At 50.4% G+C, this 24,604-nt stretch overlaps 8 protein-coding genes across 8 annotated transcripts; 1 reads left to right on the top strand and 7 right to left on the bottom strand.

Annotated features, from left to right (window-relative positions):
- Positions 1 to 368: 368 nt before the first annotated feature.
- Positions 369 to 4,365, bottom strand: GGS25DRAFT_124287 (Piwi-domain-containing protein). The gene is made up of 5 exons (XM_049256164.1): positions 3,809 to 4,365; positions 2,570 to 3,723; positions 2,272 to 2,516; positions 1,444 to 2,200; positions 369 to 1,353 (listed from the first exon to the last, which is right to left on the bottom strand). The coding sequence occupies exons 1-5, from the start codon at positions 4,096 to 4,098 to the stop codon at positions 644 to 646; spliced, it is 3,156 nt and encodes a 1,051-aa protein (XP_049120124.1). The 5' UTR covers positions 4,099 to 4,365; the 3' UTR covers positions 369 to 643.
- A 609-nt stretch (positions 4,366 to 4,974) lies between these two features.
- On the bottom strand, positions 4,975 to 6,944 carry GGS25DRAFT_512950 (MFS general substrate transporter; the record flags this gene model as incomplete). Its single annotated transcript, XM_049262839.1, has 7 exons — positions 4,975 to 4,992; positions 5,093 to 5,296; positions 5,361 to 5,625; positions 5,700 to 5,802; positions 5,891 to 5,984; positions 6,067 to 6,264; positions 6,318 to 6,944. 7 exons carry the CDS (start codon positions 6,942 to 6,944, stop codon positions 4,975 to 4,977), a joined length of 1,509 nt encoding a protein of 502 aa, XP_049120123.1.
- A 2,307-nt stretch (positions 6,945 to 9,251) lies between these two features.
- Positions 9,252 to 10,997, bottom strand: GGS25DRAFT_475898 (glycoside hydrolase family 76 protein). The gene has a single exon (XM_049259747.1). It carries the CDS (start codon positions 10,675 to 10,677, stop codon positions 9,424 to 9,426), a length of 1,254 nt encoding a protein of 417 aa, XP_049120122.1. The 5' UTR covers positions 10,678 to 10,997; the 3' UTR covers positions 9,252 to 9,423.
- Positions 10,998 to 11,905: 908 nt separating this feature from the next.
- Positions 11,906 to 13,490, bottom strand: GGS25DRAFT_124122 (uncharacterized protein). The gene is made up of 2 exons (XM_049256163.1): positions 12,845 to 13,490; positions 11,906 to 12,728 (listed from the first exon to the last, which is right to left on the bottom strand). Exons 1-2 carry the CDS (start codon positions 12,966 to 12,968, stop codon positions 12,550 to 12,552), a joined length of 303 nt encoding a protein of 100 aa, XP_049120121.1. The 5' UTR covers positions 12,969 to 13,490; the 3' UTR covers positions 11,906 to 12,549.
- GGS25DRAFT_124113 (putative GMC oxidoreductase) lies at positions 13,451 to 16,087 on the bottom strand. Its single transcript, XM_049256162.1, has 4 exons — positions 16,069 to 16,087; positions 15,820 to 16,015; positions 14,067 to 15,718; positions 13,451 to 13,978 (listed from the first exon to the last, which is right to left on the bottom strand). Exons 2-4 carry the CDS (start codon positions 15,869 to 15,871, stop codon positions 13,934 to 13,936), a joined length of 1,749 nt encoding a protein of 582 aa, XP_049120120.1. The 5' UTR covers positions 15,872 to 16,015; positions 16,069 to 16,087; the 3' UTR covers positions 13,451 to 13,933.
- Positions 16,088 to 17,805: 1,718 nt separating this feature from the next.
- GGS25DRAFT_529214 (uncharacterized protein) lies at positions 17,806 to 19,088 on the top strand (the record flags this gene model as incomplete). The annotated part of the gene is made up of 2 exons (XM_049265260.1): positions 17,806 to 18,781; positions 18,853 to 19,088. Exons 1-2 carry the CDS (start codon positions 18,094 to 18,096, stop codon positions 19,086 to 19,088), a joined length of 924 nt encoding a protein of 307 aa, XP_049120119.1. The 5' UTR covers positions 17,806 to 18,093.
- A 332-nt stretch (positions 19,089 to 19,420) lies between these two features.
- GGS25DRAFT_475886 (DUF1760-domain-containing protein) lies at positions 19,421 to 21,825 on the bottom strand. Its single transcript, XM_049259746.1, has 2 exons — positions 20,748 to 21,825; positions 19,421 to 20,680 (listed from the first exon to the last, which is right to left on the bottom strand). The coding sequence occupies exons 1-2, from the start codon at positions 21,573 to 21,575 to the stop codon at positions 19,745 to 19,747; spliced, it is 1,764 nt and encodes a 587-aa protein (XP_049120118.1). The 5' UTR covers positions 21,576 to 21,825; the 3' UTR covers positions 19,421 to 19,744.
- Positions 21,826 to 21,946: 121 nt separating this feature from the next.
- On the bottom strand, positions 21,947 to 24,283 carry GGS25DRAFT_475882 (glycoside hydrolase family 5 protein). The gene is made up of 5 exons (XM_049259745.1): positions 23,706 to 24,283; positions 23,611 to 23,652; positions 23,441 to 23,543; positions 22,762 to 23,375; positions 21,947 to 22,697 (listed from the first exon to the last, which is right to left on the bottom strand). The coding sequence occupies exons 1-5, from the start codon at positions 23,769 to 23,771 to the stop codon at positions 22,089 to 22,091; spliced, it is 1,434 nt and encodes a 477-aa protein (XP_049120117.1). The 5' UTR covers positions 23,772 to 24,283; the 3' UTR covers positions 21,947 to 22,088.
- Between the last annotated feature and the right edge of the window lie 321 nt (positions 24,284 to 24,604).

Raw genomic sequence — 24,604 nt, 5'->3', positions numbered from 1 at the left:
GATGTTTTTACGACATATTGACACACTGAACAAGTCAAGGATAAGTTCCTGATTTAACATGATTTCGAGGGAGTAACTATCTACTCTTATACTTGACACTCAAGTTTCCGAAATGTTTCCAGATACCATTATATGACGGATACTTCTTGGGCAAAGGATACATTTGCTAAGGCTAGACTAAAACGTCTCCGTGATTATTCGACTAATAGGTAGTCTCCGGTATCCTATCACGATGTTCTGTAGCGTCTCCTTTTAGACCTAGGGTTAGATATCTACCTACCTAGGTAGGCATGATACTGAACAAGTGTACGAGGTGCTCTATCACGGATGTTGTCTTTCACCTTACACCTGACATACAACATTCGCAATATGTGTCAAGAGATGAGTCTCTGAAGAACATGGCCTATTTCTAGTTGGGTACTAGGTAGGTATCTAGATACACCGGCTCTGTCTACATATCCAGGCATGTCTCGATTCATAAAGCAACGATAATCAATTTCCCATCATGTTTGTATCCTCCTCTGTTTCTTCTACTTTTCTTCTCATTTCTCTTTCTCGACATGGACTTACCTAGGTACTGAGTAGGTACCTAGACATCCTAGTAGGTATTGCCCACTCTCCTCGGGGACACCTCGATCCCATCTTAGATGTAAAACATGGTATTCGTCAAGTTCGGATGGACGCGCACCGAGGATGCCAAATTCACCACGGCCGCGCCGCCGCCGGCGGCCACGCTTCCCGCGTCCGATGCGCTCGGGTCGTACAGGTTCTTGAGGTAGGACCGCGCGCGCTCGCAGACGATGTCGGCGTAGTACGCGGGCGTGCAGATGGAGACGGCGCGCGTGGCCCGCCCGTACACGTAGCACAGGCTCTGCGTAATCTGCTCGAGCGAGTCCTGCAGGTTGCCCGCGGGAATGGCCTTGCGCGAGCGGAAGATCTCGTCCAGCACGACGAAGTAGTGCGCGGGGCGTGCGGACCCCTGGATCGCGGAGTGGGCTTGCAGGAAGAAGTCCCAGTTCCTAGCCTCGGTCACTCCCCGGTCCACCACCGTCCCCGGCTTGCAGTTCGACTTGTTGTCCGCGTCGTTATCCTGCGCCGGGTAGAACCGCGTGTGGTGCCGCTTCCCCACCACCACGATCGTTAGGCGTGGCAGGCCGGCTTTGGTCTGCGTTGCGGGGTATTTCTCCTTGCACGCTTCGCGGAGCAGCGGCAGCTCCTGGTTCAGCACTATGTCGTATTGTCCTTCGGACACGCCGTCTCGGTAGATCAGGATGTTGTCGGGGTACGCGGCGTGTTTGCCCTTCGTCTTCCACAGGTCGAGTCTCGACTTGAGCATCTCTTTGAGGCCGGACACTGTGAGAAAACTTGCGGTTAGTGGGATTCTCTGGGGATACAATAGTCGTGGATGGGGGAATATGGTGAAAGGCTAAAAAAGATACTTACCCATTTCCTGGCGAGCTTGCGCTTGGATTGCCAAAGTGGCAGGCCATTGTCCCATACCCTTGTCGACGTTGGCTACCATTCCGGCCACGCTGGGGGCACTTTGGCTCGACCCTGGCGATGGGTGAGTAACGTCGATACCGACCACCATCGTCTTATCCTCCTCGAAGAACTTTATCTTGCTCTTGACCACTTGGTTGTCTCCTCCTAGCTTGAGGTTGAATTTGAGGGCGAGGTTGCGCATGTATTGATCCTGGCCTGCTGGCTTCATAAGCTTGGAGCCCACGGAGCAGATGGTGGCGAGGCCAAATCTAACATCGCACAAGTGCTTGATGCGGTCGTAGACGGGCATGTTATCCTTGGGAAGCATGATGAATAAGAGATCGACGTTTTTGGCAGCCTTTTGAAGCGTCGCCTCGATCCTAAGGTCATCGTCATCTCTGAGGGCGCAAATGTCTGAAAATATAGGGTCACCTATATTGATGCCGGTTTCTTTCAGCACTCTGTGAACTGACTGTATCACTGGCCTGTATTTGGCATCATCCTGTAAGGGTCCTAGATGTTGATATCCAACGTTTAATCTCAAGATCCCCCACCTCTTTACCGTTCCGGATTTTGAGAATCTCATTCTCATTATATTCCAGGAGGCTGAGGTGAAGTTTACCTCGGCGTTGGAGTTTCCATAGGTGACCGTGGGTTTATCAATAATTCTTCCGTTGACAGTGATTAGATTGGGGACGAATGAGATGCCAAAGGGGGTCTGTGAACCATCCTGTAAGCATATATTACAACCTAGGTGGGCAAGTATGTAGATAGATGGGGTCTCCGTACCATTAATGTGTTTTGTTGCGTTAGCCCAACAGTGGCGATGCCATCTTTCACGATAGATCTCGCATTTTCTGCAGGCTTGCGAGCTGTGAATTTAATCATAGCGGCTGTCTGATCGCCAGACAATTTGACTTTGGCGTCCTGACCAGGCAAGACTATACATACTTCTGGTGGGACGTATGTCGGGTTATCTCTGGTGCCAATGTTCATAACGGGCGCAGTGGGAGTTTTCAATACTATGTTATACGCTGTTTATGGGTTGTTAGTATCTAGATGTGGGTAGAGGAATATGGTTGCTTACTTTCGAGGAAGAATCTGGAAACAGTGATATACCTTCCGCCAGGTTTGTCTCCCTTGTCTCCCTTGTCTCCCTTGGCTCCTTTGCCCCCCTTTCCAGGAGTGCCTGCCTTGGCCCCCTTTCCAGGAGTGCTCTGTTTTGGCGGTAGTTCATCGAGCCAGAATTGGACCTCATCAGCGTTGGCACCATGTTTACTTACTCGAGGAGGATGAGCTAGGTGTCGGCCATCGCTCATCGAGGCTAGGCCCACGATGGTGCTCTTCTTAATTACCTCATTTCCTGCCTTGTTTTTCCTCCTCTTTAGATGTGTGCGTGTGACTTTTACATTTTTCAAGAAAGCCTCCAGCCTTCGCAGATTCGGCTGGGTGTTTCTGCCCCTCCATGCTGTCATCAAGTCTAGTAGCGGTCCTGGTTGGTAGAATGCAGCGTAGCTAACGTTCACATTCACGAGAACCCTCGCAGTTGCGGCCCGAACGCTAGAGAAAAATCCACGGATGGCCGCCAAGCCGTTACCTATGTCAATCATATTATCTGCGGAAGCCTGTACCGGGAAAGCCCGTCTAGCACCGATGGTAACGATGTTGGATTTGGTCTTGGAATAATGATGAAGAAAGATATTCAAAGCCTGGATGATAACCTCCTTGTCCGGGTAGGCCTGGCTTTTTGCTGTCAGATATCCTACTAGGTCGCCGACGGAGAGACTATGCGTGAGTCTGAGTTGGACGGTATACACAGTCGCTCCCTCTTTAGGATCATCTTCGCCCTCGGCGCGATAGGGAAACTCATAGGCGTTTTCTGTCATGGGTAGCGGCTCGCGCGAGAGAAGGATGGATTTGAAATCGGTGACTACATTCGATCGGATATTGGCAAAAGCGGCGTGCTCGAGTAGCAGGCTGATCACATGAGAAAGTTTCTTTCCTTGAGTTCTTTCAGGCCTGACAATGATCTCGTATGAATGAAGAACCAATTTGGGGTTTATGTTCAGCTCGACGTAGTTGGCCCATAGAGTTACAGGACTGCCACCGGTTCCGTAGGCAGGGCGTTGGGGATAAGCTTGCTTTAGACTGAGCCCGGCAAGGCTGGGTTCACTCAGTGTCTTATCTTCTATAGCCTTCACATTTTTATTCGGCTCAGGAACTGGGGCATTGCCTGGAGGTCTGATGAGAATGTTAGTAATATGTCATGGATATTTGGCACATGAACGTAGCAAGCCCTGGAGAGGGTTAATGAAATATTACTTACTTGAAAATATCCTTTGAAGAGTCTTTGTAACCACCTCGTCCACCTCCTCCTCCTCCGCCGCGGTACCCAACACCACCTCCACCACCTCGTGAGTATCCGCCTCCATCACCACGTCCACCACCACCTCCACCACCTCGTGAGTATCCGCCTCCATCACCACGTCCACCACCACCTCCTCCACCTCCACCTCCACCTCTTCCTCCTCCTCCTGCTCCTCGTCCGCCTCCTCGCCCACCTCCTCGTCCACCACCTCGTGGACCTTGCCCAAAGTTATTCCCACGATCCGACATGAGTAAGCCGTATGGAAGAAAAACTCGGCAAGGCTTGGCTCAGTTCGGGGTTCAGGTTTGAGTTTGAATTTAGTTTTTTAAAATTCTTTTCTAAGAGATGGCTGTTGTTGATGATGTTGTTGATGATGTTGTTACTGTTGTTGGGAAGGCTTCCGATTTATGTATTTGTGGGTTTGGGTTGTCCTTGCGAGACAGGTCAGGTCAAGTGTGGTACAAGCACTTCCGTTGCAACTTGCAAGAGCCCAATCAGGCCGCGTGTGTGTAATACTTGAATCTATATAAGCCTTTATTATAAGGGGTACTGAAGTTGAGGGGACTGGAGTACAAACTTATATACCTATGTATGTATGTATGTAATATGTATTAGTTCTCCATACATACATATATGTATGTTGTAGGTAGTAGGTAGCAATCATACCTACATATATGTATGTATGAATTGGATATGGATTTGAAAGTTTGGTGTGCAACTCATGTCTTTCAATGTTGTTCAGAACTTCAGCCCCCACAAGTAAAAGTGACTCATCATATTTCTCATCGTGTATCTATGTACCTAGTGATGTATGTTATGTAGATGTCTATCCAAATAATTCCAAGGGATTCCAGCGTACGAATGGTTAATAAACATGTAGGAACTTGGAAGACGGGAGAGATGAATAAAATGAAAACCCAATGAACCCCTCCCAACCCCCGAGACAAAGCCCAAGCGCCTTTTGAACAAGGTTGCGGTACCTAATCGACCCTCCCTTATGTACCTACCTACTAGGTAGTAACTACCTATCAGTACCTAGTAGTACATCTATAGGGTAGGTACAGTGGTACTAGGTTCTAGGTAGGACCTGGTAGGTACGTCAATAGTCAGGTATGGGGGACTTTTTATGTCACGTATCGAAACTGTAGACACAAACAAAGATTATTAGTTTAACTGAACACTGAACATGAACACTGAACATGAACACTGGCACTGGGAATAAATTTCAACTTCAAAACTCACATATGGATTCTCAAGATCCGTACGGTCCTGTTGACCCATCTCTTGTCCAATGTTCACCCCTTCCTCTTCTGATATTCCTAGCTCGCTCATTCGCCTCTCTCTGCGCGCATTGCGCATCACGAGAATAGTTCGCCAGAGGAATATCAGGAGTATCTGAACTCCCAAGCATGCTGCGCATCCAATGATCCCCGGTATGTATCCGGGCTACACCTTGTCAGTGCCTAGTGCCTAGTGCCATGTGGTAGGTATTATTTCCAGATCAACTCACCGCATCCTTGGCTTGGAAGATTTGCGACCCGGCCATATTTCCAGCGCAGTACCCCACGAAGGTAAACGAGGACACAACGGTCCGTTTGGTTCGCCCGGCCACATTCGACGGAATCAACGTCCACGCAAGGAACGTGGAAATAATGTAAGGACTTGTCATGAAATATCCACCCCACTTAGTCCATTTGTATTGCGGCTCGTTTGGAAGAAGACCCATCACGAGGAAGCCGACGAAGGCGGGGATCACGGAAAACATCATGAACCACCTACATGTAGACATGATGTTGGTTAGTATAAGTAACTAGGTACGCCGTACATGCTGAGGTTCAGTGACACTTACATCCGAACGTTCTCCCTCTTAGTAGCCAACACTCCAACGGCGGCAAAGTATAAAAGGGTAAACACATATCGTGGCAGGTTCAAGAGGATCACTTGTAGATTTGCTATCGTCGAATTAGTGATTATGCCACACACACACCACACTTTTATTTGTGAACGAAGATCTTATATCTTGTATCTCGGAAAACTTACTGAACCCAAAGGTAGTGTTCAAAATGGCCGAGAACGTCGTCAACGCACCGTTTGGGACCGAGCCCAGAAAGCCGTTCAAGCCGGCAAACCAAAACTACAAACACGCCACTCGTCGGTTAATTTGCTATGGTCAAACAAACGATATATGCAAGTGTTTTTGTTTGCAAGGCACGTACGATGGGATCCACCAGACACTCTCTGACCTGTCCCCAGTTCCACTCCTGCGTTCCTGTTTGGTCGTGGCCGGCGTTGTTGGCCAGGATACGCGCCGCCGCTATCTTCTTCTCGTCCGCGGACAGCCAGCGCACTTCGGATGGCGTGCCGAAGAAGAGGAGGAAGAATACTCCTGTCACGATGGTGATGCCGCCCAGGAACTATTTACCCCCATTAGCTATCCTCTCACACTTAACCAATTATATAAACTCACATAGGACATGTATCTCCAAGCCTCAACACCAGGGTGCTTGTACGAGATGGTCCCGATCCCGTACAGCACGGAATCAGTGAAGAGCCCGAGGCCGGAGTACGCGCTCTGGAAGACCAGGGACCGCGAGGCGTGCTCGCGCGTGGTGTACCAGTTCCCGACGACGAGCATGAACCCCGGGCTAATGCAGCACTCGAACAGGCCCTGCAGCGCGCGCAGCGTGACGAGCTGAACAAAGTTTTGCGCGAACCCGATGCTCAGCACGACGCACCCCCAGCACAGGATGTACAGCGACAGCACCCGGCCCATGGGGTACCGCTGCAGCAGGATCAGCGTCGGCAGCTCGAAGCACAGGTACGTCAGGTAGAAGATAGTAACCAGCCAGGAGTACTGCTGGCCGACCAGGCCGGTGTCCTCTCGCAGGCCGAAGATGGCCTGCGTACTGACTGAGGACTTGTCGATGGACTGGAGCCCGTGGCAAAGCCACATAAGAGGGAGGAGATATCTGTCTGCTTTTCGCTTGACGTGATCGTATTCCTTGTCACTGTACTGCGGGACCTGAACTTCGCTGACTTCGCTGACTTCGATCTTGCGCCCACTTGCGCGGTCAATCTCGTCGCTCGAGCCCATTGTCGTTAGATTACTTGGGGGTTGCTAGGTAAGTAAGGAGAGCAAGTTAAGATTTGGGCTGATATTGGTATGAGGACGGTTCTCACTGCTCAGCTTTGTCTTAAAAAGAATAAAGTCGCTCAAAGCTTTCAGGATAAGAGCCCAAGTGTGCCTATCTTGATGAGAGGTTATACTTGTCGAGCAAGATAGAGTCCCTCTATATACTTGCCTCAACCTCAAAGTCAACATTCGCCCCCTATCGATATGCTTCCCTTCCAAGAGCATGACTAATGATAGTGGGACAAGCCCTCGACCAACGGGGGGCATGCTGCTGACCAAGTCTATAAGATAGGCATCATCTAGGCCCTGAAGATCGGCATGTTGAGCAGCATATGACACAGAGGCGCAGTGTTGAACGGAACGACGCACGAATTAGAAAGGACAGCAAAATGCTCAGGAGTAGAAAACCCCCGTCGGAGGAGAAGGGGGCCTCGACGAAAAGCATCTCTATTTCCACCGCATGGTCTCAATATTCTAGCCTGCCAGCCACTTTTTGGAAATCTTGATGAATGCTCAGCAATAGCAGCAGAGCCTCAGGTTGCACTGTGCTCTGTTCCATGTCTCAAGGGTTAAATGGAAAAGGGATAAAAAAATAAAGCCGCCGAAGCTTGAGAGATAGGTATGCGTTGTAATGCAGACGCCGGTACTGATAGAGACAAAGTTGTGCAACCGGCTCAAAGAAAGTTGCACGACAAGCGCTTCAGAATCGCTCATAGCAAAGCGGAAGACATTGACGCTTTTCTTGCCTCAGACTTTCACTTATGGCAGAGGAATTTATGAAAAGGCTCTCTCTAAAGTCAATTGTCTTTCAGTATAAAGGGAATAGGGATAAGGGGCTATCATCGACTAAAATAAGAGGTACTTATCTGGGTTAGATAGTATAGCACATATAAACGTGGTATGTGGAATAGTCGCGTTGATCGGCCACATGCTCAACGTCGATCGACGCGTGAGACATGGGGATAAACGGGCAAGGCCAGAGACCCCAGACAGATAGATGTCACAAGTATTTTCCCCCAAAGCCCCAGGCAGGTCATTCTTGACATTTTGAACACAGGGAAAGCCGGATAATAAAAGGTTGTACTGTCCTGCCTCGTCGGCTTCGGCATCTCATGTAAATACCCGTCCAGATATTGACCCTGACCTCACACTGCATATGGCCGTCTGATAATTTGACTGGAAGCGCTCATCATCCCTAGGCCCTTTCCTTTTCCTTTTCCCCCTTCGGTCCTTATTTGCCTCAGTTTCGTCCGCTCTAGAATCCCCAATGCCCCGGATTCCAGCGAGATTAGCAAGGGGGTAACCTAGTTGGTTGTCTAGTTTAAGGGGAGGAGCACGCAAAGTTGCCGGTGGTTTGGCTGAGACATAGTAAACTTTAACCGTACGTGTATGGATGCTATGGACATCTGTGTAAGTCTGTGTAAGTCTGTGGAGGTATGTGGAGGTATGTAAGGGGAGTGAAACTCAGCTATAGACCTCAAACCCTCGAAACCCTCATATCGGATCGGATCGTCCCGTCGCCGCAAAGTATATCCCCCCTTTAGAATTGCACGGAGGTTAGTATGAGGCGCTAGAGAACTACTTTGGCATCGCAGAATCACGAGACTTGGCTAACAGCGAGGGAGGGTCGCGGTACAGATTGACTGGACGCCAGGTCCTGCATGTAGGAACGAGGGATATATCACCATCTAGCGAGCGATCGCGGCGAGCAATGATATCTTTCAGGGGGTTTGTTACCTGCTTCTAGAGCCAAACAGGCCTGGGCTTGTCCGACTTCCCAACATGATCACGATCACGATATACTTGCATCGTGTCCGTATCGCAATTATCCATCACTCGGAGGCAGTACCGAAGCCGGTCATACCAAGTACCATGGATGACATACATATGTAGTATGATAGTGTGTTCCCTCATCCGTGTAGAGGTTTGAAGATAGGGTAGATTCAAGGTCTCTGAATCTTTGTAGGGATGGAGGTGTACGGTTCGTTCCAACTAACCTTGGGGGGGCCCTACCGCTTTGGAAACGGGATATAGATGCCTAACTAGGTAGGTAGGGTTGAAAAGCTAGACCTGCCGCTTTGAGGAAGTCGAGAATCTGCAAGTGGCATACTCCCTTAGTCCCATCAGTGACTCCTGTAACCAGATACCTACCTAGATACCTAGTAACTGAGTTTGCTCGATTCTCAACGAGACTGATCTTACTTATGGCTTCAAGTGATAATATGATAATATAATAATGTGATATATATACGTGTGCGGAAGATCAAATAAGGGGTACCTAATTATTTATTTCCCTTCAAAATCCAGTGCCAAATAATACAAGCGACCTATATACAGTCTAGAATATCTATCCTACAGTTAGATACATGTTCAAGCGCAATACCCTATATCGCTTTCCCTTTTCCAAACCAAACCAGATTCCATGTAAGCCGTATGCCATCTACCGCCGTTTACTCGGCTTGAAAACCCCCAACTTCGGCCCCTCCACCGCCAGCAGACTCTGTATCGTCTCCAGCGCGCTCAGCTCCACGCCCACATCCGAGTACCCGTCGAACGTGCCGGCGCTCCACTTGACGCCGCACGTCGAGTTCTCGTACCCCGTACAGCTCGCCGCCGCCCCCCGCGCCGACGCCTCCAGCAGCTCGACGACGGTGCTCTTCACGCTCGGCACCAGCACCGCCGTCTTCCCGAGCCACCGCGACAGGCTCGCCTTGAAGCTCGTCTGGTCGATGTTGCACGTCGACGTCGGCTCGCACTTGGGCTCGAACATGACGTTTGGCGCGTCCGGGGTCGGGCTGAAGAAGGTTTGCTTCGCGCTCGAGAGCAGGGACTGGACGCGCGACTCCCAGGTCGCGTCGCCGTTGGTGAAGGCGTACATGTGCGCGGCGCCGTGCAGGTAGGACGCGATGTTGTAGCTCCACTCCGTCTTGTCGGGGCTCTTGCAGTCCTCGCCCTGCGCGTCGCCGGCGCCGTCGTAGACGTGGAAGTCCGCGGTCACCAGGCCCACGCCCGCCGCCGCGGACGACCAGTCCCAGATCTTGGTCGCCCAGTCCGCGAACGTCTGGTTCCCCGTGTACCGCGCCAGCCGCGCGGCGGTCTGGAAGAAGCCGCCGTTGGTCACGGAGTTCTTGTAGAAGTACCCCTTGGCGCTCTCGGTGTACTGCCACTTGAGCCCGCCGCCGCACGTCGCGCTGTCCTTGTTCCAGCGCGCGACGAACTCCTCGAACGCGTTCGTGCTGATCGAGAGCCAGGAGTTGGCGCAGCTGCAGCCGCCGGCGGTGCCCCCGGTTTGGCAGGGCAGCGGCTCGAAGTTGTACTCCAGCGCCGTCAGCGCGTTGTACACCCAGTAGACCTGGTCGTCGTTGGCCTCCCAGCTGGCCTGCTCGGCGGGCGCGAAGTCGTAGTTCGGCCCCACGTTCTTGGCCAGCGAGTCCAGCAGGTCCGCTTTGTAGGTGCTGTCGTTCGTGAAGATGGTGTACTCCATCAGCCCGTTCCACGCCGATCCCGACAGCCACCAGAACCACGGCTGCGGCTGCCGGAACTGCCCCGTGCTCGCGCTCGCGTCGTGGTAGTAGTAGATCCCCTTCGCGACTTGCGCGGCGACGTTTTTTATGGAGGCGGCGTCTTTTACGTCGAGCGAGAGGGCGGAGGTGAGTGCCCCGCTGAGGAGGAGGCTGGGGAGTAGTCTTGCCATGTTCTTTTTTCTTTTTCTTTTCTTGCTGCCACTAACTCGCTATATTATATGTTGTTGATTTCTCGCCGAAAGAGTGAAGGAAGAATCAACAGATGGGGAATGGTACAATTAGATTCTGGGGGATGGGATCGTCCCCATGTTGATATATATATATATACACGTAGATATAAATATGGCGGGCCATGAGTAAAGGCCCTCCTTTTTCAGAAGCAACGTTAGCCACCCACCCACCTCCATCTTGGGCTGCATCCTGCAGGGGGGGGGGGGGGGAAGGCGGAGAGAGATCGTGTTGATCATCGTCAGCCTACGAAAGAAAAAAAGCCCGCGAATTGTCTTAAAAGGGCAGTAGGAATTGGATAGGTGCATGTCATTGGAGAAAGAAAAAAAGGAAGCTGGATCGACGCAGGCAAGTGGCTCAGCCAATCAAACGGGCACAGCACCCCTGATTCAAAACAGCTTAAGACTATTTTTGGCCGAAGTTGACAGAACCGCCCGTGCTGCTTAGGGCATCTGCCAGGCACAGTTACGACGCTATATTCTTCAAGTAAATGATGGGTTGTGTACCTGCAAGAGGTTCCTTGCATTGGACTAGGCCTTAGGTAGGTACCTACTAGGTACTTATTGAGGTGTGGCGGGCATATCTACGAGACGACAAGTATATAGTAGGCTGTTTTGGAGCTTACGTGAACTGATCTGTCGATATTACTGGGTGGCTTATACCGAGATGTGTAGTAAGTGAAGTTGAGATGAAGGGGTTGGATATGAAAAAGGGTTGAATGAATTGGTAACCGTACTCGAAATTACAGAATCAGCCTCCAACGTCTGAAGCTGGTGTAGCGAAATACAAGGCTTTGTTGCTAACTGACTGACTGACTAACTGACTAAACTCCACAAGCCCAGACCGAGCAGCGGATTTAGAAGAAGGCCAGACCTTGATAGAGTGAGAAAGAGAGAGAGCGAGAGAGCGAAGGATCAAATATTCCTGGCACAGCACGTGAAACTAGTCGGCGTACAAGACTGCACCACCTTGTTCATCGAAGTGAAAATCCGGGACGGGCGGAGATTGAAAATGTAGATTAGTTCCAAAGCTCACATTGCTTAAGCCCTTGGGGTCTGAAAAGAATCGTGGAGGCTATGTTATTATGGCGACGACGACATCGTTCAAGTTGAGACCGGATGCGTGCATGCGCCTTTCGAAAGATGGCACCAGCAGTGAGTAACCTATGTACCTAAGACACCACCACATCCGATACCCATCCCAAGTTATCATCCTCTCCAAGCCCCCCACTGTAAGGTAGAACTAGATAATTCAGTCATGATGCTATTATCAGATAGGGCGCCTACTAGAAGTAAAAATTCAAACAATTGTGCAACAGGACTCAACTAGTATTTATTGTAGCGTCTACCAGTATCGATTGGTCCTGGTCTTACAGTAGGATAGGGTAGTCTGTGTACGCCAGGCGGTAATCGGCTCGATTCCCGTGAACTGTCAACGAATCAAGTCACTCACACTTCCAAGCATTTTCTTTTCTTCAACATGAACATACAACATGAACATATAAATAATTTTAATTCGCCCTGTACGAGAGCGGGTATGTGCCTACATGAATAACATGTAGGTACCTGATATAATTCCTAATCCAACCAAACAGATCTCCCCCCCTTAAAACGCCCCTAAACCATGCGACAAGGCGATATATAATGTGTAGTTATCGGTCGCCGTGAAGATAAAGATAAAAATCTAGGGTAGGGGATGCACCCTATATGCAAGCAACCCTCCTCTAAGAAATATCCCGTATTATATGTAGATTACCTAACATCGGTAGGTAGGATGTACATAGATAGAAAAAGAATAGGAAAACTTTCTATTCTCTATTTGGACCAGCCGAGCATGTTGAGCAGGTTGTTTCGCGGGTCGCCGTTGATGTCGACCTGCAGAGCTCGTTTCCGGGCCTCCTCGACCTCGGGCGTGTTCTGCTGGGAGAAGATGCGGTCGAAGGAGCCGGACTCGCGGGCCAGTTGGGAGCGGACGTAGGAGCCGACGACGTAGGCTATTTTTCAGTCATATGTTAGATTTGAATTTATTCATGGTCAAAGAGGTATATGTATGGAAAGGGGAGTTTAATTTATTCATGGTTAAAGAGATGTATGGAAAGGGGGGGCGTACCAGCTCCTAATGCTGCTAAGCTTGGCAATACTTTGGAGGTGACAGGGCCAAGTTTAGGCGCTACAGGTACTGCAGCCCTGGCGGCGGCGTGCATGTTGTGTGGGCGAAGAGCTTGTGGGGCCATGATTTTTGAATTTGGGGTTGATTTGATTGGCTGTATGGCTTCAAGGATCAAGGTATGAGTGTATTTAAATTTAAGCTTCAATGTTGTATGCTTTGATTGATAAGTGTGTTGCAGATGGTGCTGTGGTGAAACCTTCCTCCCAAGACAAACTTTACCGACTTGACAGCATCATTATAAACTTCTCCATTTGAGCCATATCCATCCTCATCCATCCTCATCCATCCTCATCTCTTCCGCTTCACGACATGTTTAGTCGTGAGAATGCTAAAGCGTGGCACGATTCTGCTGTATTTTTTGTGTTAGATCACGATACGATCGTGTGATGTCGTTAGTCAGTGGATCGCGGCCGTTTCCGAAATGCTGATGCGCTAAACGAATTCAGTAACGCTCAATCCATCCGGCTATCAGCGACTACCAGCGACTGCCAGCGCCCACCAGCGACCGTATGGAGTGGCCAGATCTTGGCGGTAATAGAGGCAGTGCAAAATTATTTCTGCACATTTCCCAGTGATCATGACACCATTGGCATTCCCTTATGCCGATTCATTATCGCTACTATGTCGCCGAAGCCCTGTTCCATTCTATCGGGTCATCTTAAGTCAACTGGGCTAACCTGACTGCCGGGTACTTCGAATGGGGCTCGGCGACTTGAGACGAACTCACCAATCATCTAAGGTGAGTTAGCAATCACATGAAGCTCTGAAGTCATACAATGAGCATTCTTCGTGATGGGTTTGATCGTTTGTACTTTGTATATTTCCTGAAATAACATTGAGAAATATTAGTTATGTAATGAAACCCCCTTTGCCAAATAAAGCCTCATAGTTACATAATCGACAAACAATCAAGTGAGGATAACAAATTCATCTCAACATCTCCTTCCTCTGTTCTTCTGTTCTTCTGTTCATATCAAGTCATAATTCATGATACTCAAGGAAAGACTATTCCGACTCAAACTCCACTACCTAAGCATATAGCTCTGGATACTCGGCTTTGATCATATCGGCGCCCTGAAGCAAGTTAGCTTTACACTTGTTCCCTGTGTCAGGGGAATAGGGGATAAGGAGCCCTTTTTTTTGCTTTAACGAGAAAACATACCTTTTCAGCAATCATGTACACTGAGTTCTGAATCCGACAGTCAGGTATCACAGGAATGACCGAGGCATCGATAACACGCAAGCACTCAACCCCAAACACCTTCAGCTTGCCATCAACCACACCCTGCTCCACGTCCCGTCCCATGCGCGCACTCCCACACGGGTGGAACCCCGTCTGCGACCGTTCCAGAATCAACTTATCCATCGCCTCGTCCGACGTCCTCGGCATCGGCCAGGGGTAGTCCTCTCTAATCATATCGCGCATGCCCTCTCCCGTCATCAGCACATCATCCACCCAGCGGATTCCCTCGCGCAAGGCCAGGATATCCAGCTCGTTCGCGAAGAAATTAAGATTGATCTTCGGCTGTACTAAGGGGTCCTTACTGCTGAGCTCAACAGTCCCCGCCCGGCTCTGCGGCCGCAGCAGATCCACGATCACGGTTAGGTAGTCTCCCGATGGCGGCGTGGGGATGTGCCACTGGAAGGCGTCGCTGAACATGGGCACGAAGTCGATCTCGAAGTGCGGCTGGCCCGCCGGCCCGAAGGGATCTAACCCCCCGTTCGCTTCTTTGGCCGCCACGTACTCGGGATACTTGAGTAGTCGCTCGTCGATGCGCGGGAGCCCGACTAGCTCGAGGAGGCCAGACGTGTAGGGCCCTTTGTTCTTCCACCGGTACGCGCTGGCGGCTGCGTCGCGCTCGAGACCCGCGCGCAGCAGGTGCTGGTCTAGCCCGTTGCCGTCGGCGAGCCGGAAGACGTGCGGCAGGATGGGGTGGTCGAGGAGGTTCTGGCCCACGTGGGGGGAGTCGACGAGGGTCTCGATGTCGAATTTGGCGAGAGCGGCTTTAGGGCCGATGCCGCTGAGCATGAGTAGCTTGGGGCTCTCGAAGACGCCGGAAGAGACGATAGTCTCGCGCTTGGCGTGGAAGGCGAGGGCGCTGCCGGAAGGTAGGATCACTTCGACGCCGAGACACTTTTTGGTGGTGGGGTTGATGAGCAGACGCTTGGAGTTGGTGCCGGAGAGCACGGTGACGTTTGTCTTGTCCTTGAGATAAAGCCAGCTGGAGGAGCGCTGCCCGTTGTAGATGCTATTGGTGCACTTCCAGAGGCCGCGCATGGTGCCGCTGTGCACGTCGTCGGTCAGCTCGCCGCCCTTGCTTGTCCACGCTTGCGTCAGCGCGTCGCGGAACCCCTGCATCTCGGGTATCAGGTCTGAGTGCGAGACGGGGATCGGCCCGCCCCTACCAATGTAACTTAGCTCCTCGCTGAAACTGTGGCTGTCGTCGTGGTACGTCGCCGGCTTGTACAGGTACTCTCGCACGCTGTCCCACTTCCACTCGTCGCCGCCGAAGGCCGCCCAGTCGTCGAAGGTGCCCGCCGAACCCGGGATCCACGTGTAGTAGTTCAGGCAGCTAGAGCCGCCGAGGGTCTTGCCGCGCGTGTTGGGCTTCTCGACGCGCGTGTACTCCGGGCGGTCGATCATAGTCGTCTTGTACGCCCAGTCGTACTTGCTGTCGCGCAGCTCGAAGGCTCGCGCGGGCGTCGTGATGGCGTCGACGTCTCCCGGGTTGCCGATGCCGGCTTCGATGACCAGGACGTTGACTTGGGGGGATTCGGCTAGACGGCCGGCTACGGCGCAGCCGGCGGTGCCGCCTGGAGAAGATAAATCAGAATGAGAATGAGAATTGGTAAGGTTTGGTAAGGACTGCGTGTCACGCCCCCCTTCATGGGAATGCTACTGCAGACAGACTTACCTCCGACGACGATGAAGTCGAATTGCTCGACGGACTCGACTTGGGTGCTCATTTTGATGGGTAGGTTCCTAGGTACGTTAATGATTCTCTCCTTTTTGCTTTGGTGTGCGAGATAAATAGGAGGTAGGATTGTATTGGATTGGAGAAGGTTTGATTCACTAAGTGAAGACCGACAGTGGAAGCAAGTTAAGTAATTGTAAGGATATATCCTTGATTCACTTGATGGACTGATGTTGATAATGAGGACATGTCTCTCTTCCATAACGGCTACCAGCCTACCCTCTTTATACGTCGAGCACAATGCGCGAAATTTTCCATCTCCTCATCTAGATGAAGGATAACCCACCCACGGTGTAAACCCCAATTCATTCACAGATGCGTATGGTATGTATGTGTCATGAGTAAGCGTCGATGGAGATGCGCCGGCCTAGATGGTCCTGAAGAGCGCCACAGCACGTTGTGTTACCTACCTACTTAGAACCCGTATGCCTCCGAGCAGCTATCTGCTACATACCTGCTCTTCCTGCTGTTCTGTCAAAAGGAGGGGAATAACTTCGAGTTGTATTCCCATTGGGTTAGAACCATGACAGCGTTCTGTACCTACCTAGGTATGAATTGCGAGCCGCGCCGAGAGGAAAATGGAGCATAAACCTCAACTTCGAGTATGATTCCGAGAGGAACCGAAGATCAATAGCGACAAGGAAATTAAGGCTTTCCATAATATACAGTGTTTTTTGTGCATCTTACGCAAGAGCAGAGATGATTTCAAGGCATGTATGGATGGGGATATTGTATGGAAATTCAAACCAACCCCGAGATGCCGAACTGCTGGCTCGGTGAAAACCCGGCGTGTGAAGACTCAACGCCAACGTCATGGTTGTAGAGAACGCTGACAGCTGGTTAATACCTGCCTATTCAAACACACATTATTAGCAGTATGGTGTTTCTTTAATGTCAATATCTCAAATTTTCCAGGAAAAAGGAATTGAGGTACTGCCGAGTGAGTCCTTCGATTCGACCTGGTATGGTCCAAGTTCATGAAGGCTCAATGTAAACTTATTAGGTACACAGCAATTTCAAGAGTTTAACCAACCTGTCTACGACGATGGGAAGCTCTCACCGACCTCCTCAAGCCGGGTAAAGTTGGCGAAAGAGCTGATATGTGATAACTTTAAAGGTGGGTTTTAGTGTATTGGGCAAGTATTATGCACTCAAGCTGTTCTGCTTTCCTGCTATATTGGCCATGAACCGGTAAAGTTGGGCATGTGCAAAGTTCAACTTGGTCTTGGCCTTGTAAAGCCAGGAACCCGTCGATGGTTGTCAGCTCGGGAACAAATTGGAGGATAAAAAAAACGAGGCCAGCACGTTGCTTTACAGTTGCGGTTGCTCTCGAGTCTCGTGTGTGCTAGAGTTGGGTTCAAATTTGATCCATGGTAGTTAGCTTTAGACACAACCATAAGGAACTTGAGTAGAAAGAGCATTGGGGGCATACATAAGATGATAGACTTGAGTGCATCAACAGATAGTTTTCAAACCCTATATAACCATTAGTATTGAGCGAGTTTTTTTTTTTTTTTTTGGCACGATGGGAAGTGCCGATGAACGACTATACTGGCTAGACCTTACCTGCCCTAACATGTCCCCCAAGTGAAATGTCAGAGGACGCAGGCACATAGCAGAAACTTATAGGTATCAAAGACCCCATGTTAGCTAGGTTAGGTAGGTGCCTTCTAGAAGAGAGAAGGCTCGAGCCCCAGACGAGTATAGAGAGTTTAGAAGTGGCCTTGCCGTGTACGCCACCGCGGCTCCAGTTTCGGTCGAAATCCCTCGCAAGCCATCGCTCTGGCCAGAGTGGTAGACTCGTCGCTTACCACTCTTTGACCAAAACGGCCCATAGCTACCTAGCTATGTAGGTAGAACTTAGACATACCTAGGTTGGTAGCTACCCCCTCATGAGCAGAGATGTCAGAGGCTTCCTGCGTCTATGTAAAGGGCCAGCACCTCGTCGTAGTCGTGGTTTCCTTCCATAGGAATTCTCTACCTATATAAACCCATCGACCCCCTCTGAATCGAGTTTCTAACTTGCAATTCTTTTTTTTCGACTTCAACTCCATCAACAGTCCAAACCCATTACCAACTTACTCTCCTAAGTCTATCATCGTTCTGAATACCCGCCTACCTAGGTGTACATCCCTTGCCCTAGGTAGTATAACCTATACACGCTTACAAGTCCTCTCCCCGATTGTGCCCTCTCATCTTCAATAGCCTGTAGCCATGACTGCCAGCCACTCTGGCAGACATGCATCCGCTACGAACAAGAACAAGCAAACCGTGGCGGATGACGACTTGCAGATGTTGAAGCACACCAGGGATCTGCTCTACACGCGACCACAGTCTCCCGGAGGCCGCGCTCTCTACCAAAGCTTGAGCGAGGAGTACGGTCGCTGGCAACACTACCTACAACAACGCCAAGCGACCGATGCTGCTGCTTCTGCCACCACCGCCACTAAAAACGCCGACTCGGCAGCAAGTGACGATGACGACGAGCACCGGCCCGATGCCGCCCAGCTGCAACGGCTCCGCAGCTCCCTCATGCGCCTCCTCGCTCTCGAAGGTCAGTACCTGAGCCAGCTCGACCACTTCCAGTGCCTGCACTTGGAGCGCTACTTTTACATCTACTGGAAGAAGACGTACGTGTCGGAGCACGCGCTGGAAGAGTTCGCCCCGACCGGACTGCTGGACGCCTGCGCCCCGATCGAGAAGCAATACTGGTACTTCTGGTTCCTGAAGATGCGGCAGGAGCTGTCCCAGGGTCTCGGTCCCGGTCTCGGTCTGGAGAACGACGCCGGTGCTGGCGCTTCTGCAGGCGGGCCTCTCACCTTGCACGAGCAGTTCAAGAACTTCTGTGACTTGGTGGGAGAGCCTGTGGCCGAGAACGCCTTGTACGGGCTTGCTAATTACAGTAAGTGCCCCGACATTACCTCAGATTGACGACCCCTCCTTCTCTCTTTACTGACGATGGATCACCTACAGTGGACTGGAACCCCTGCGACCCAGCCATCGTCTGGGACGGCGCGATAACCCCCAACATGCCCAGCGTGCTGGTCACCCGGCAGACGGCCATCGACGATCTCAAGATGGTGCGAGTCCGGCTCCCAGCCCGGTACGCGGGCATATTCCACCACGTTGAGCTGGCCATCAAGGCGTTGCTGGAGATCGAGTTCGGCGTCTACGTGGAGGATGACGGAAGCGAGGTTGAGATAAGCTGATGTCTCTTTTTTTTTTCTCCCTCTTTTCCGGTCCTTCGGGCTCGACTCAGACATCGACGTGATGGGGCTGGGGCTGGTCTTTGTTCTTCTCGCTGGGCGTGTAGGCGTGCTGCTGGTGGACAGTTGTGGTTAAGGCTGTGATTGTGATCAGGCGTGGTTTTTGGATTCAGGGCGGAGGGCTGTGGTTGGGCGTGTTACATACTGACTGGCATATGAGATGGATGGGATTTGCATGGTAACGAGTAGCGCGATTGTTGGAAATATTTTTGTGTTAGATTACATATCTATGTAGATTTTGTATAGGTACCTACCAAATAGATATCTTGTATGTGGGCGTTACTTTGCAACATGCCTTGGCATACTTCAGTGGTAGTTTATGCGAATCATATCAAGGTTATCTCAACTTAAGTTATGAATCTTCTCATTCGTCGTCGCGTAAAATAGAAAGAAGATGATGGGAACTCGGCTTAAGCGGTCCATCTTGTCATAAGGTCATACCTATCTACATGCCATGTCCCCTTACCACACAGCTAATCCTGATTCAACCACCCACCCACCAAGCCGTACTCATTCCTACAGTAGGTAGTTACCTATTAGGTAGGTACATACCTACCTACCTACCCACCAACCTGCCCCTTTGATAAGCCCCAGCCTTATCATAGATCTAGGCTACGAAGGCGGTCTACTAGTATGCCAAGCTGCATGTTGTTTTCCGCATCTACGCCCTCTTCCTTCAGCAGCCTCTCCGCAGCCGCCACAAGAGGCTCTGCGAATCTCTGGCCAACCGCTGCGCCCATGCCAACAGGGACAAGCTCCTTGAAGCCGTGGAAGAGGAGGTAGGCGAAATTGGCGACCTGCAGGAGGTACAGGTGGTTCTGGGCCCAGAACTCGAGTATCGCGTCGGCGTTTGTCTCGTTCAGGAAGAACATGTCTGGGAATAGGAGGTACTGCAGCCGCTCGATGACGTCGGGGGAGGAGAACTGGCTGGATTGGTGGCCTTGCTTGGCGGAGATGAGCTCTTCTTTCAGCCACGTGACGGCGCAGGCTTTGAGGGAGCCGAACATGCAGTTCTCCAGCAGGTCTTCGAGGATGTCGAGGCGGATCTGGTCGTCGGGCTCGGCGTGCAGGATGGAGCCGGCGTAGGATGTGGCGGCGTTCCGGACGTGGATGTCGGGGTGGAATACGGAGACGAGCGTTAGGTTGTGGTGATAGGCCATGAGGTTTGCTTCTTCTGTGGTGGCCTTTACTAGTTTTCGTTGCTCGAGTCCGAGGCCGATGGCTACTAGGGCATCGGCTATGCCTGGACTGGACATGATCTCGGACTGTGCTTCTTGGCCAAGAAAACGGCCGAGCATCAGGGCGTGGTCTGGAAATACGTGCATCTGGGGAGGGGGGCTGTCCGACTCGAAGACGTCTTTGGAGAAGATCCAGTAGGCGATTAGGCATACCGTTCCACCGGGTGATAAGTGAATTTCATCAGCAGAAGAGAACTCGTCAAATGCTGCGAGAGGATCTGTATGTACTGGGCCTTCAAAGATGCTCTTTACAAATTCCGGCGGGCATCGATCTAGACCAAGATCGCGTAGCAAAGCCTTCATAGGTAGGTACGATTAATGTCAAGAACTCAGTAAAATGAAAAAGGTAGGTAGGCAAACTTACTACAAGATGTCCCACGGCCCCATCCCTTTTTAGCAAATCTCCGTCTTTTCGAAACGCTTTAGTAATGGACGTCTTGTTGGGTACGGTCTTCTCGGGGTGGTAGACCTCGAGCAGTCGCGGTGACCAGAGCATATCGTACGCGTTCACGTACCGCTGTAGGATGCAGGTAACAAAGGACTGCAGGAGTTTTTGCTGCATAGCTTCCTCGGTCGGGTCCTCCTGCTCGGCCTCTGGGTCTGGTGCGTTTTTAGAATCGTCCCCGTCCTGATCGGGGTTGGCCACGTTGATGCTAGATTTCCGCGAGGGCAAGGGTGGCCTCTTGCGACCTGAGAGGGAGTAGACTAGGTTTATGACGGATGCTGTCATTTCGGGGGTGGGCTGATATGCCTCAAACACCTTGACCAAAGAGGGGCCAAGAAAGCGCGAGGGGTACTTTGTCTTGATACGCTGATGCGATATAGCGAGCATGCCCATTAAAGTAATGAATTTATCTGATATGGTGGAATCACCAGGGTTATCAATGTCGGACTCCTTATTCCAAGCTGCGGTGAGACCCTCCAATGCCTCCATGATCTTAATGGCGACTTCACGGGGGTTTCCCAGCCGAGCTACGGTCTCGAGACATGTGCCCGACTCTGGTATGTCCAAGAGCATCTGTACGAGGTCCCATCCGATCTCTTGGGTGAGCTCGGCATCTTGGAGGACCTCATTTAATGTAGGCAAGACCTCAGGAGAGGTGACATGGAAATGAAGGAGGGTAAGATAGGTAAAGCGGTCTTCTTTGGCTCCTTCTTTTATGACCTTGATTGACTCGGATATATCAGACATGTTGAGACTGGAACAGCCTGATGCTTGGAACAAAATTTCAAAAGGCAAAGGCAGTGACTGAGAGGCTACAGGGTAGTAGGTATAGGGTAAGTAGGCCAGGAAGGGAGGAATGAAAGGAAAGATAGAGGCTTGAGATAGATTGATGGTGATTGCCTTAGATCATCTCAAAGGCTTAACCTGGGACGTTGTGCCTTGCAGCTTCCTGTGCAATGACGTTGTTACGGTGCCATATAATAGTGGGGCCCAGTATTATATTCAGCTATCACAAATAGCACCCCGCCCTCCCCGCCAGCTAGTTAGTTATCAACTGTAACTTCAATGTTATCTGACTGCTTACGTAATCCCACCCCTCCCTCCCTCGCTACAATTATCGTCAATTAATTTCTCGTCACGGAAAGTCATTAAATTCTAACCTGGTAATTATATAATTATATTATACAATTGCACCTCAGGTTCCTGTATACCGAAATAATATCACAACATCAATGACCGTTTATAGGTCATAGCAGTGAATTATAACACCGATGATAGCACCACGCAAATCCAGAATATCAACCTCCTATTTTTCACTAAACATGTCCCGCTGCTTGGAGTCGCGCTCGGCGTTAAAGTTGGGGCCTGCGTGGTCGATGTCGACTTTGCTAAGGTGATGCTGTATGATCGATCCCCGGGCGTGCCCGGTGCAGTTATCAACGTCGACGGTATTGATTCAGTCCTCAGTACGGTTATGTCAGACGCGATTTGGACCGTGATTACTGGCTCGTTGACCTTGGCCTGTTCAGACTCCTTGGGCATAGTTGTGGTTGCAGGTGTGGCCGCAGTAAGCAAGACTTTCGTAGAGGATCCAGTGCCGGCGGAGGTTAAAGAAGACGTCGGTGATACAGACGGCAGCCCTATCGAAGGCTCAGAATTGCTCGCTCCCGTATCGTTGGGATTGGCCCAGGTTGCCACGAGACATTGTGACATTATTTCGTTGTCAATCAAAACCCCGTTCTGTTTAAATGGTGTTAAGCTAAGGATGTACGAGGTATCGAAGCTGCCAGCACCCCAACCAACTAGGCCCACGAAGACATCCGAATGCTCATTAATCAGTCTATTTTGGGCACAAAATGCAGTGAGGCACTGAGAATTATTAGTGCTGAAAGAATAATTAAAAAAAAAAAAAAAAAAAAGCCCAAGCACTTACAGAGGCATCCGTTGATGCTCCAGTCTCACTAATAAAGCCCTTCCGCCCCTTTTCTCTCAGGAACTGCGCAAGAGCAGTGAACGCATCGCTGTTATCTGTCGTGCATTCCGCATGCGTCCCAGAATTATCTTCGTCCAAGTACTTATGAATATCAAGCAACAGGTTATCCGTAGTCCCGTCAGGGTTTTTGATGTCCAACAACTGGTTCGCACCTCCATCATCGGGAAGCGTCGCCGCACTATCGAAGTAGCTACCGGGCAGTAAAATCATTTGCGCCCCAGCGCCGGCTCCCCGGATTGCTGTCACTGCCTTTTGACAAGTATTCGCCCAGATTTTGATGTTAAGGTCGTGCGGTTCGTTCATGAGCTCAAACACGACTTTTTCCGTGTCAGCATACTTGGACGCCAACTGGGTCCAAAGGCTGATAAACTGGGCGTCCGTTGGACCGCCCTGTCCGATAATGCCACCATTCCAGCGTGCGAAGTTGTGTATGTCAATCATACAGTATGCTCCAGTTGAAAGACAGGCCTTCATGAGTTGGTCGTATTTCGCCAAATTGGTCTTGTCGAGATCTCCGCCAAGTTGGTTGTTCACAAGAAACTGCCATGATACCGCTATACCGCGTTGTCAGTCGCCGTATTCATCAAAGCGATTGTGATGCAGGCCGTCATGATCATACGTAGCCTCAGGATGTTAATGCTGTCATTTTCGATAAAGTGTTTCATTTGCGCAACCCCATCGTTACCAAGTGGAAGTTGTGTCGAGCCTGTGGGACATGAACCCTTGATACACGTTAGCCTAAGCTCTCAATGCCGATCACTGTTATCGCGATCTCAACATAACCCTTACGTCGATCTGGCACCCAAAGTCTCCTCCTGCTATAGCGACTCCCTTAAGACAATAAGTTAGTTATGTTATATATGAACCGAATGGTTGTAACGAACTAAATATTGGACTTTGGCAAGTACAGTAGACACCGTTGTCAATAGGAAAAAGGTCACAAAGTGCATGTTCAATGCAAATGCCTACCACCTGGTACAAATTAAACATAAATAAAATAAGAACGAACTGAGAAAAGCAATAAAGAAAAAAAAAGAGCGAAGGTCCTGCCAACGAACGAACGAACATAATAGTAAGAAATCCGAAGGATCAAAGTGAGAGAGAAGATGGAGGCAGCTGAGTCTGCGACTTAGGAAAAGAATGGCAGACGATACATCGCACTGATGATGCTGTGGTCTTGTATCACCTAGATCAGTGTCTTTTTTTCTTTTTTTCTTTTAAAAAAAAGTACAGAAAGTAGAGGATCTAATAGCAACTCGGGAAATGTGTACAGAATGAGCGCACGATTGGCCGCGATCATGGGTGGGATTTCAGGAGGTCCAAACGTGCAGCGTCTCGTGTTTAGAGCACAACCGACTACGAAGTACACGACCTAAACAGCCACACACCATAAGCGTGAGGATGTTGCCTAGGTGAGTGATCAGGTACAGCAACCTGGCGGCAAAGCCGAAAGATATCTTCCATTCAAATGCTGTAGTTGAATCAAGCCAAGTAGATGGCACCTGGGCACATTTCGCCCCCTATTCTCACAACTAACCTCCTAAGTACCTAGGTACCTACCACAACGTCGGTCTCAACGGCCAATATACGGTTATCTCATTAAAAAGTAATACAATAACTACCTGATAGTTAGATTTGATTGGTTCAAAGGCTACGTTTCAATTGGCCTCCAACGTTATATGCCAAACTTACCGTATTTCCAATACCCCAACTAACGACACGGTACATATGTGTTAGAGTACTAGGTACATACATACCTACATAGCAGCAGTAAGCAACCTTG

Source organism: Hypoxylon fragiforme, assembly GCF_022984875.1.
Source record: "Hypoxylon fragiforme strain CBS 206.31 chromosome Unknown GGS25scaffold_2, whole genome shotgun sequence".
Lineage (NCBI taxonomy): Eukaryota > Fungi > Ascomycota > Sordariomycetes > Xylariales > Hypoxylaceae > Hypoxylon > Hypoxylon fragiforme.
Note: the sequence above shows the minus strand (reverse complement) of the source record. Positions and strands in the feature narration are given on the sequence as shown.